This window comes from Phaethon lepturus, unplaced genomic scaffold (assembly GCF_000687285.1).
Source record: "Phaethon lepturus isolate BGI_N335 unplaced genomic scaffold, ASM68728v1 scaffold52300, whole genome shotgun sequence".
In the NCBI taxonomy this organism is placed as follows: domain Eukaryota; kingdom Metazoa; phylum Chordata; class Aves; order Phaethontiformes; family Phaethontidae; genus Phaethon; species Phaethon lepturus.
This window is the reverse complement of record NW_010515129.1, coordinates 4,314-16,477: the sequence shown is the minus strand read 5'-3', so window position 1 is coordinate 16,477 and position 12,164 is coordinate 4,314. Positions and strand designations below refer to the sequence as shown.

At 47.4% G+C, this 12,164-nt stretch overlaps 1 protein-coding gene across 1 annotated transcript; it reads left to right on the top strand.

Annotated features, from left to right (window-relative positions):
• Nucleotides 1–6: 6 nt before the first annotated feature.
• Nucleotides 7–11,775, top strand: CCT7 (chaperonin containing TCP1, subunit 7 (eta)). The gene is made up of 11 exons (XM_010295001.1): nt 7–134; nt 1,548–1,654; nt 2,107–2,232; nt 2,888–2,940; nt 3,943–4,114; nt 5,656–5,820; nt 6,908–7,096; nt 7,704–7,801; nt 8,506–8,638; nt 9,996–10,202; nt 11,146–11,775. Exons 1-11 carry the CDS (start codon nt 107–109, stop codon nt 11,368–11,370), a joined length of 1,503 nt encoding a protein of 500 aa, XP_010293303.1. The 5' UTR covers nt 7–106; the 3' UTR covers nt 11,371–11,775.
• The last annotated feature ends 389 nt before the right edge of the window (nt 11,776–12,164 follow it).

Sequence of the window (12,164 nt, the reverse complement as noted above, 5' to 3'; positions counted from 1 at the left end):
GAAGGAGGGGACGGACACCTCGCAGGGGATCCCCCAGCTCGTCAGCAACATCAATGCCTGCCAGGTTATCGCAGAAGCAGTGCGTACTACCCTGGGACCTCGGGGCATGGACAAGCTCATTGTGGATGACCGGGGTAAGCACCGAGCAGTGGCCTCTCACAGCCGTGTAGAAATTATCTCCCAAGTGCAGTGCTTGCTGGCAGCGTGCATATTTACTCATATCTTCATATCAGTTAAAACCCGTATTTGCATATATGCAGACTTCAACTTCCTCACCCCATACTAAATGTAACTCTCACAATAGAGGATCAGCCTCTGTCTCAGTGTTCAGTTTAACACCTTGACTCTGGTCTCTGCTGTTGAAGAGAAAAGAATTGTCAGACCTACCTGAGGGACTACCTGTTTGCTGCCTACTCGCCTGAGTAAGGCAGCCATGGTCTTTGTTGTGAAATTGGGTACATCCAGGGTTAGTGGGACTAGATACAAAAAAGTCCATGCCAGGAAGGAGAAAGTGTGTCTTGAACCTGGTCTACAGTTATCCCTGACCAGCTCTATTTATTTATTATTTCAAATAAGGCTCATAATATGTATGGAGTTACTCAGCACTTGTTGTGGCTGAGCCTGAGTTCAGTGCATGTTACTGGACTGGGTTTTTTTGGTGTGATTTAGGGATGAGACTTGCCCCCAGTCTGAAAAGACTTCTGTGAAGTCACCAAACTAATATACTGTTTGGTTTTTTTTTTATTGCTGCTACTGAAGGGTGGGGTGTATTAGTATTGTCTTTAAGTAGTTTTTACAAGTAGGAACTGTAATAACTCTTATTAAAATGGGTAATTGGATTTAAATTTACCTAATAACCAATATGATTGATCTCTTTCTCTTGTCTTTCTTCACATGAGTTTCAGACTAAAATACCTGTTTTTATCTGTGGGGAGGCTATTGAGAAGTCGGAGGGAAATTAATTTAAAGCCCCTATTAATTGGTGTGAAGGGTTGTTCTGCACTCAGACTAAATTCACTTTATCTGCTCCAAATGGACTAAAAAGATGCTGTTAATATGGAATGGAGGCACCTGCTGAGATACACTCTGTGAAACAGCTGTTCTGGGCTCCCCTTCTCTGTGGGGATGAACCCTTCACTTTCCTCTTCGGCCAATTTATAGTTGTGTATCTGACTGTAGGAGTGTATTAAAATACCGTGGTGATCACATGGCAAATGACACAGGAGGGAAAAACCAATCATTTGGCTGAAGAAAATGACTTTTAAGTGGAAATTGGGGATGAGAGCCTGTGGTTGTTTAGACATGACAAAACTCACAATGGTGCTGGGTCGGGGCTTGATTGGGAAACACTGTAGCATAATGGCTTGGGGCCATGTTTGACCCAAAACGTGAAATGGTGAAGCACAGTGAGACTGGCTGGTGTGAATTGCTATTGTATTAATGTCTCTCTGAGCTCTGAAAACCTCCCTTGCATGTCACCCTTTTACAGTGACAAAGGCTTTTCTCACGGCAGTCGAGCTTGACTTCCTTTTCTACATCAATCCTAGGCAAAGCCACGATCTCTAACGATGGTGCCACCATCCTGAAGCTCCTTGATGTTGTCCATCCGGCTGCGAAGACATTAGTGGACATCGCCAAGTCTCAAGATGCAGAGGTAGGAGGGTAACCTGGCTGTGCTCAGAAGCATAACGTGCAGCAGCAAACTTGCTAGCATCGGTGGTTCTGTGGGCTTTGTGTTAAGGGGTGGGGATTGCTCACGGAGTGCTGGCATTCCTTCTGGTTTCTTTATTGATGCCTTCTCTTTTGTGATAACTTCCAAATCTTTTATACTGTTTCAGCTAGATCTGATGGGGGTGTTTTGAAACTTCAAAGATACAAAGTTCACATTTCACGAATATAGGTGACTTGGGAAATGAGACTTCACCCTCCAACGGGATGTAGTCTGAACCCAGCCCTTCTTAATCATTAAAGAATCCAGCCACAAATCTGTGAGCAGAGAAAATTATGAAATCTGATTTCCTCTGGAAGCCCTTCCATGGTTTTGAAGCTGCTATCACAGTGGCTCTGCAGTGTGTGGATCACAGAGAGCGTTTCCTCTCCATGCAGGTTGGTGATGGTACCACATCCGTAACTCTGCTCGCTGCTGAGTTCCTGAAACAAGTGAAGCCCTACGTGGAGGAAGGCCTCCATCCTCAAATCATCATCCGTGCCTTCCGCACAGCAACACAGCTGGTAAGACAGCGCTGCTCGTAGCTGAAGGAGGGCTCAGCTGCTGCTTGCAGAGCTGAGGGGTGTACCACAGCGTCTGAGGAGATGAGTTCTGTGCCAAAGAGGAAAAATAACGTGCTTCCAGGCAAAAGGCAGTAATGAATGGGCGTAGAGAGTGACAGTAGTGATCTCATGATGTCTTACTGCAAACATCAGCTGCCTTTTCTGGTGTCAGGGAGCTGTTATTACCAGCTAGTACCTCTGGAGTGCTGTCATGTCCTTTGGTTTTGGTCCAAGGAAGAAATAAGTGGTAAAATAAATTTCCCATTCTCCTGATCTCTGCTACTCCTTGGTAAACCTTACGTCTCGTGAAACACATCAGTCCTGTTAACTTCCAGAGAAGGTTCAGGCTAACTCCCTCAGTAGCCCTTTGGTTCCCCAAATCTCTGCCAAAAGCAGTGGAGTTGCTCTGAGCGTCTTCCTGATCCTCTTGAACTTAGGTTGGTGTGTTCCATAGAATTACTGTGCTGGAAGGGGTGGAATAGCTTAAATGCTTGAAACTTCAGTGATGCTGAAGTAGGGAATAAAAGGTAATGTCAAATAGAAAGAGAAAAGTTGGAGATTTGATCAGCTTGCAAGCATGAATCATTAATCCAGCTGTTGGCTTGTGTTTTGACAGGCTGTAAACAAGATCAAAGTCATTGCTGTTGCAGTGAAAAAGGAAGATAAAGAGTAAGTTTCCCTTACAGATGACCCGGTTGTGTAGCTGGGCTTCAGTTAGCTGGTGCGAGGGCGTTTCTGACTTCGGCTGTGGCCTTGGCTGAAGTTTCGAGGTCAGGCCGAACAGCTGTGGCCCCACACTGGGGTTGTTCTTGAGCTTTCGGAGTTTCCTGCTCCTCCCGGGGAGATGCCGTGCTCTCACTTGGGCTGCAGCGAAATATGTAGGCCAGTGTCTTCCAGCGCACATGGAGGAAGCTAGGTACCAAAATAAATGGCCTGATTTTCTTTTTTCCAGTGGTGGTGGAGGCTTGCAGCTTTTCCTGTAATCAGTGGCAGTGCTAAATGCTCAGTGCTTCTCTGAAAATCAGACCACTTTTTAGCTGTTGAATACATGAAGTTAGATAGCTAATAGCAGTAAGGAAATGATCCCCTCGACTGAGGTGAGAATACTAGAGTTCATTTTCTCCCTGGATTTTAAGCTCTTGTCTACATGATCTGGCCCTACTAATACCTGCAGTAAAAGTTCAAGTTGAACTGCATAACTGTCTTAAACCAAAATGAGCTGTATCTTTTCTGCTGTCCTGTGATGCCAAAACATAGTAGTTCTCATGGTCAGCAGTAACTTGGGTGATGGATCCATATTTCCCTGGTGTCTCTTGCATCATCAACTCTGTTACAGCATACGTTACCTGTGTTAACGTTTTAGAGAATGTGCCACCTTTAGAGGGGCTAAAAAACTTCTTACTGCCTTTGGATGAGCCCTGCTGTTTTGCTCAGGCCTGTGGTGTCTGAGAGCCAACCAACCTGGTCAGTGCTAGTCTAATGGGCGGACTCTGAAGGGGAGAATCGTACTTTGACAGTCTGGGCTTTGACATCTGTGTGCTTTGCTTTCCCCATCCATAGAAAGGAGCTGATCTTTGCCTCAGAGTGGGTTAATCATACTGTGCACAATGTTTAGTGAGCCTGTGAAAAGAATGGGCAAGTGAACAAGACCTTGTTTTTTCTTTCTTGCAGTGAGCAGAGAAGCCTGCTGGAGAAGTGTGCAGCCACAGCCCTGAGCTCTAAGCTGATCTCCCAGAGCAAGGAGTTTTTTTCCAAAATGGTTGTAGATGCTGTCATGATGTTAGATGACTTGCTACAACTCAAAATGATTGGAATAAAGAAGGTGCAAGGAGGTGCTCTGGAAGTAAGTTCTGTCAGAGTCTGTCCTGAAAGGAGAGGAGACAGTGATTGCAGCCCCTTTTGGTGGGTGGACTCTACCAGAAATGCAGCCTGGCTTGATAGTGCCTGTTAAGGAATTACCAAAGCGAAACAAAGCTGTTGATATGAGGAAAAAGCTTAGTGAATAGGGCTGGATTTCTTTTCTGTAGGTAGAGAATTTGTTTTTTTGAGCCCAATACACTCTTACCTTGCTGCCCTCTGCAGTGAATGTTGTTACTGATCCAAATTCCAGTTATAGCCCTGCAAAAAGTGAATTTTTTTTTTTTTTGGAAGTCTTTTTTACTTCTGGAACCAAAAGCCATACAGTCCTGGTTGTGTGCATGAGTATCGGGCTGGGAAAAATGCAAAGAAAACGTGAAGGAGCTGATGGGTTGTGTGGTTTATACTGCAGGGCTGGAATACCTGTTGTGCATGGGACTTGTACGCAGGCGCGTAATAGGGAGTTGTTCTTGGGCTGTGGGAGAGCTGGTGTGTCCCTGCTGGCTCCTGCCTGTATCCTGCGTAGGTTTGGCCTGTTGCTTGGGACGCTTCTGCTGAAAAGTAAATCCTGCTGCAGTCTCTGTGAATTATTATTCTGTGGCTGTTACTGTCTGTACATACTCAGCATGAGCATCTTCATTGAGAAGAGACATTATAATTACGCCATTATCTTGCCCAGACAACTAATTTAGTGAATGAGGAACGTTTCAGCATCTGTTTTTGTGGTGTCTGGGCCTGCTGGCATTCTGAGGCTTGCAGAAATTGGTCCCCTGGGGAGGGTGGTGTCTCCCCTTCTGGATGAAAGCGGTTCTCCCTACTCCATATTGTTTTGCCCTTGTATTCTGTTGTCAGACTCCTTGGAGACCTGTATGAGGATGAGACAAATAATTTAGCACGCTGCGTTTCAGGGTTGTGAGAGATCCTGGGTCATCTCACCCTGTCAGCTAGAGCAGAGAAAGCCTGTGCTTGCCCTGGCTTAGGAGGGACAGCAATCCTCTGGGCTTCGGTGGCTCGGCACTCATGGGGTAGGAGATTGAGATGCTGATTTCTCTCCCAGCCATGAAATCGAGAAGTTCACTTCAGGGGGCAGTGTTGGGCAGAGCAGTGCTGCTGCAAAACAATCCCGGAGGTGGTGGTGGAGCTGGGAAAACCAAACCAGGGCAACAAAACCCGCCCAAAAACCTGAGTGTGGGGCTGTGGATGAGAAGTATCCACCTTCAAAGGGTAGAAATGGGAAAGACATCAAGAGAGAGAACAGATTGCTCCATCCCTTGATCTTCAGACTGCGTATAGTGTCTTTTGCTGCGGTGTCTTGAGTGGTAGAAAGGAAGTGATAGAAGCTGGTTTTGTGAATGGTGAGAAGAAAATATTTGCTGCTTCTTTAAAAGTGGGTTAATCAAAGGAGATGGCTGTTGGTGAGTGCTTTGTAAATGAGGACTTTGAAAGCAGGGTGTCTCCTGTGGGAGTTATTAACCCTGTTGAGAAAACCTTGGGAGGCTGAGCCTAACGCAAATCCCTGTCTTCAAGGACTCTCAGCTGGTGGCCGGAGTTGCCTTTAAGAAGACATTCTCTTATGCTGGGTTTGAAATGCAGCCCAAGAAGTATCAGTCTCCCAAGATCGCCTTGCTGAATGTGGAGCTGGAGCTCAAAGCTGAGAAGGACAATGCCGAAGTCAGAGTAAACACAGTGGAGGTAAGAGCCGAAAGGGGAGCCTGTCTCACTTCCTCATGCCCGCAAGATGTGGTGGTTGCTTGAGAGCCAGCGGGATAAATGGGATTGCCTTCTGCACATCCTTTCCCTGCCCTGAAAATAGCTGCTGGGTTATGCTGCCTCCTTTGGGAGAAGGGTACGGCAGACTTTGAATTAGAGCAGGTTTAGGGCATGTTTCTGCTCGGTCGTTGTGCCGCAGCTGCGCTGTGGTAAGTTGACAGCTGTGCAGCAACTTCTCTATGCCTAAGAACTGGCCTTACAAGGAAGGCTTATTAAGCAGTGCTTTAAATGCTGGAAAAAGCTCTGCATATTCAAGCAGACAAGGTAGTCGTTTGGACAGTAGTTCTCTTTCCATCTTGTGAAAATACCTTTATGAAACGTGGTCATTCTCTGCCACTTTCTTGGAAAGTACCACAACGTTGCATGCACTTGGTTCCTGCATAATTGTGGTATCTAAACATCTCTGGGTGGTTTGCTTTTGGGGTCTTGGCCCCACTGATCTCAGTAATTGTTTCCTTAAAGTTCCCCTCTGCCGTCGTGAACACGATGGTCTTTTTTGTGTAGTCGGCTGCAGCATGCTGTTGTGAGCTTTCCCAGCTGCCTGTGGCTGTGTCTCACTGGCAGCTAGAGCACAACAGGCTTGTGAAACCTGGGCACGCTGGTAGAGCATGAGGTTTCTCAGGATCTGTGTTTTTTCTCTCTGCAGTAGTTACTTAGTCACTCCACTCCAACATCTGTGGACAGTTCTGTAAACACCTCTTGGACATCAGTGTAATCCCTTCTTCCTCCTTGAGCTCTATTGAGCTGTCGCTGCCCCTCTGTCAGTTCATCCAACCCCTTAATTGACTCAGTTCTGCTGCTGGAAGCATTTTAACAGACATGGCTGTTGTCCTAAAATGGAGTGACCTAAAATCACCTCTGAGTCTTAGAAAGCAGTTGTCTGCTGGGGCTGTGCAGCGTCACTGCTGCCTTTGTTTTAGACGAGCTTTCCCTTTACAGGCGCTGCGGGATGGCGTTTGCAACCCTTTGTAACGTGAGCACTTGTCCCTTTCTCTCTTGTCCCTGCTAGGATTACCAGGCCATTGTGGATGCTGAGTGGAACATCTTGTATGACAAACTAGACAAAATCCACAAGTCAGGAGCCAAAGTTGTCCTGTCCAAACTTCCTATTGGTGATGTGGCTACTCAGTACTTTGCGGATAGAGACATGTTTTGTGCTGGCCGTGTTCCGGAAGAAGATCTCAAGCGAACTATGATGGTGAGCGGCCTTGTTTCAGAATAAAGACTTTTGGTTTAGTTTTAACAGTGCCAAGCTGGTCATTCCCAAAACAGGGCAGCAATCGGTGACTGAACACGCTGTTTCTTACAAAGATTTAAAATCAAAATCGCATTTTTTTTTTGCCAATGTGGCTATTATGTAAAGTTGCCATATACTGACAAAGCTGTTCCTTGATGGAATGAGCAATGGCACACTAATTGCATTTGCACTGCTTTTTTGTTTCTCTGATGTTTTTGTGTATTAGGGTCTGTACATTGCACTGGTAGAGGTTTATTCTCCCTGTTCCATTGTGAGTGGTTTTTTCCTAAGCTTTCTTTGTGTAGTTGCTGGACTCTAGAGCCTGTGAGTCAGCACTTAGAAGAAGCATAATCTTATTTTGCTGTCGAGGATTATTTCTGATGTTGGTAGCCTGCCTAGATGAATGAGATGGGAGGAAAGTAGAAGGTTTTTCCCTGAATCTGGCCTGCAAGATGGTTTTGCATCAGCTAAAAGGCCAGACTGTCTCTGAAGAGTGGGAACCTGCTGGGCAAATTTGTCTTTTTTGTCAGTGTTGGTAATGCCATGCTTTATCTCTTTTTCCATGCAGGCCTGCGGCGGTTCTATTCAGACTAGTGTCAATGCCCTGTCGGATGATGTTCTGGGCCAATGCGAACTCTTTGAGGAGACTCAGATTGGAGGAGAGAGGTATATACGGCAGCTGTGAACCTGTAATCCTATCTAAGCACTGTAGTATTAGTTTGAAAAGTTAGAGTCTGAGTGTTGGCAGGTTTGAGCATCTCAAGGTGATGGTGTGAAAACAAGATTGTGTTACTGCTGTGTTTTATGAGACTGAGGGAGGGGGCAGGAGTAAGCTTTCATCTAAATCTTACCTCTTTTATATGCTTTTAAAAATATGTTTGTTCCCCAATGCCATGTAGAAGGTATGGTGGTACTCTCACTCAGAACTTAAAAGTGATGCCTTTTGGGGTCTGTTGTGACACTCGTCTGATATCCCATGGTGCCACTTCAGCCTCAGAGCAAATGAAGTTGGGTGCTATATAAGGGGGTTCTTCCCATTGCTAGAGGAGAAATCCTCTTTGGGGCTGACTGCTGACATCTGCTGTGCTCCTGCCAACTGAAAATGGGAGCACTGATTTAGCACAAAGCCTTAGCAACAGGTACAGAGTAGATTTCCCTGGATCAGCCTGAATTTCACTTGTATATCGCCTGGCTCTGCTCCTTAGCTCCAAATCTGCTGGGGCACTGCGTAGAGTGAAACGGTTTCAGTCATGCATCTGGCTTCTAAAGAACTTCTCTCTTTCTGTACTGCTGTATCTGGTGCAAAGCCTGTTCAGCAGCATCACTGCTTCTCCATCACCTTAACCCTTTCTGTGTTGTGCCATTGGCAGGTATAACTTCTTCACAGGCTGCCCGAAGGCAAAGACTTGCACGATAATCCTGCGAGGGGGTGCAGAGCAGTTCATGGAAGAGACGGAACGGTCCCTTCACGATGCCATCATGATAGTCAGGAGAGCAATCAAGGTAAGAACCAGCAGAGATACCTCCTCACTCGATTGTCATTGGCGTTGTTGATTGGACCTGGCACAGCTGTAACTCCTTCTAGAAACCTTTTCAGACACCAGCATTTGGCTGAGGTCTCTGTGGAAAGACCGGGAGCGTTCAGCCAGTAGAGTGGAGTGCGCAGACGGGCAGCATCTGATTGATTAACTCAAGTGCTGTTCCGTGGCCAAAGCAGCATTGTCTCTGCAGTGTTGCCAGCTGCTTTTCAGGCATGCCTGGCTTTTGCCTTCTCTTCAGTACAGTCATAAGTTCTGCTTACTGGGTTATGGTGTGTTCTGTAAACACATCCATCCTACAGGGAATGCAGACTTCTGGTAGATCTTCAATAGATTTTCAGTAGCAGGATTGATTTCACGTGCGTGTCAGCACCTGTTAAAGCCACTTGTTTCCCCTCTTGGTGACCAGTCTGAGGGGTAACTGTGTCCCCTGACTGTGAAGGTAGGCTGGGAGCACTGCCAGAGAAATCTGAGGCATGTGTGGATGTGTGCTCTGCTTGTGGAGTTGCTGGTCCTGCGTGATAGGTGCTGCCTAACTGTGGGTGTTTCTGTGTTATATATAATAACGTGTTAATGTGGTGTTTTCTGGTTAAAAACAGCTTTGAGGCTGAGTGCCCTGAGGGGAAGAAACATGTCAAGATTTTTGGAACTCTTGCTTTTAGAAAGAACATCCTGATCTCTCTACTGAAACAAATAGGGAGGGAAAAAAAATAGCAGAACTTGGCTGCAAAGCGCTGCTGCAAATACCTTTAGTTTTGAACACCTTACAAACGGGAGGGAAACTTGCCCAGGGCACAAGGGCTGCAGTCTGCTGTCCCTTCCCCTGGTACAGCCTCTCCACACCACTCCTTTATCTTGTGCGCAGCTGGAAAGATCTGCTGGTAGCTGCCCCTGGAGGTTCCTGGCCTGTTTCTGAAGCTCCCAGCCAAGCTGGCAGGCGCTCCCAGGGATGGCAGCAGCCTGAGCTGTAGATTCACAGAATCACAGAAACACTAGGTTGGAAAGGACCTTCAAGATCATCAAGTCCAACCATTAATCCAGCGCCACCATGTCCCCTAGACCATGTCCTGAAGCGCCACATCCACACGTTTCTTGAACACTTCCAGAGATGGCGACTCCACCACCTCCCTGGGCAGCCTGTTCCAATGCCTGACCACCCTCTCAGTGAAGAAATTTTTCCTAATATCCAACCTAAACCTCCCCTGGCGCAACTTCCTCTGGGCCTGGTGTGTCTGCATCACCCTGGCGTGCAGCACTGGCAGGAAAGGAGGCTTTCCTGTCCTTCCCACTTCCTGGAACGAGAGTTTCCCCTGTTCTTTCAGAACGACTCGGTTGTTGCTGGCGGTGGTGCGATAGAGATGGAGCTTTCCAAATACCTTCGGGACTATTCCAGGACCATTCCAGGCAAGCAGCAGCTGCTGATAGGGGCTTACGCTAAAGCCCTGGAGATCATTCCCCGCCAGCTCTGCGACAACGCTGGCTTTGATGCCACCAACATACTGAACAAGCTCCGAGCCAAGCACGCACAGGTAGGTGCCCACCTTTGAACCCAGGGCTCTTAGGCAGAACCAGTAGTTTGTGTGACTTCTTCCCTTTTTTTTTTCTTTTTCTTTTTTCTTTTTTTTTTCCCCTCCTTTTTTCTTTTTTTTTTTTCCCCCTCCTTGAGCCTGACAGATCCAGTGTAATTCAGCTAAGCCCATGTTGGGCTTGTGTCTTCTTTGATTAAATGTAGTGTTTTGTTTTCAGATCAAGTGTGGGCTTGGTGGAGGTTTCTATAAAAGGAAATGATCTGCTTTCCCTTTGATCACAGCTGTCGGGTGGCTTCCAGAGCTGGGAGTTTTGATTTGCTTTTTAAAAATGCATTATTTGTCAGGAGGGAGGCTTCTATATTAAACATTAAAGTAGTCAGAATATAGAAGTTGGCCGAGCCGTCTGTTTTCCACAGGAGCTGCAGCTGAAGGTCCTGATTGCTTGTGATCTCCTTTCGGATCTTGTGGAGCACATGCGTGTGTGCATATGCACCCTGAACCTGGGCAGTTAGAGGTTGCCTCTTGGCTTCTCTTGGAAGCCGCCAACGCTTTATGGGGTCACACCCACCACATTTCATCCTGCTGATGATTTTGGGGTTAGAGGGAATGCCCCGAAAAGAGTGGCCCTATCTTGGGCTGCAAAAACTGGGGCTGTGGGTAGGGGAGTGAGCCAGCAGTGGAGTGGAAGTCAGTCCTGTAACGCTTCTACAGCTTCTTTCTGAAATTGAGCATGCCTATTTTATGAGGCTTTGCTGGCACTGTTCGTTGATGATGAAGGCTTTTTGCTGGTTTGTTTTTTTCCTTTAAATATTCTCCCTTCATAGAGCAAAGTCCAGTCTCTGCCTCTCCCTGAAGGTTTGCACGTGTCTGCTTCCCAGTGCACTGGCCCCAAAGCCCTGATCAGCCCTATAACAAGACCCTCTTACCTCTTCTCTCCCACCAGGGAGGTATGTGGTATGGGGTGGACGTGAACAACGAGGACATCGCGGATAACTTCGAGGCCTGTGTGTGGGAGCCGGCCATCGTGCGCATCAATGCGCTGACGGCGGCCTCCGAGGCTGCTTGCCTCATCGTCTCTGTGGATGAAACCATCAAGAACCCCCGTTCCACCGTGGATGCTGCGCCTGGTGGCCGGGGCCGGGGGCGAGGCAGACCCCACAACCACTGAGGCTGCGGTCCCTGTTGGCATCGTGATGGGGGCTGGCTCTCTCTTCCAATGTGCAAAGTGAAAAAGAATAGGTTTTCTAGCTTAATTAATGGGCCGTTTACCAGATGGTCATTTCGAGGGCTTGCAGGCAACCACTGGCCTCCGATAATTAGAGTCAAATCTTGGCCTTGGCAGCAGCAACCTCCTGCGAGGTGCCCTGCCCCAACATTTCCTACACAGCACTGATCCCCTTAGGCTCGCCTCGTCCTTCCGTTGGAAGCCGCACTGAGCTGAGCCCTCTTCAACGCTGGCAGGTGGTGCAGCGAGTGTGGGGTTTATTCATATTTATACTTTTTTGTTTGTTTTGTTTTTATTTTTCTTCCTGTTGGTGGGTTTGAACCCAGGCTCAAACACAATAAAAAGATGACTTTGTTTCGGTGGCAAACTGGGGTGTTCCTCTGTTCTCTGCTGCTTGTTTTGTTCTCTAGGGTCATAGTTCGTGGATAGAGTTAAAAGGTTAACCTTTCAAACTGGTTTTTGCCCCATTTAAAAGCAGGTGCTGTGCTGGACAGCAGGACCGTCTCCCCGCACACCCCAGTTCCCTGCGCTTCCAGGACCGATTGTCTCTGCGCCTGGGGTCTCTCTTGGAGCTCTCCGATACTGCTTGGTGATGTTTGCACTTGCTTTTGCTTTAATGGGCCATTGACATCTTGCCTTCCACTTTGCGGAAGCTGGTTCGGGGCAGCAGCTGTGTCTGACATCTCCGGCTGTGGGGAGGGGATGTGTGGGGCTGGTGGTGCTTTAGGGATGGATCC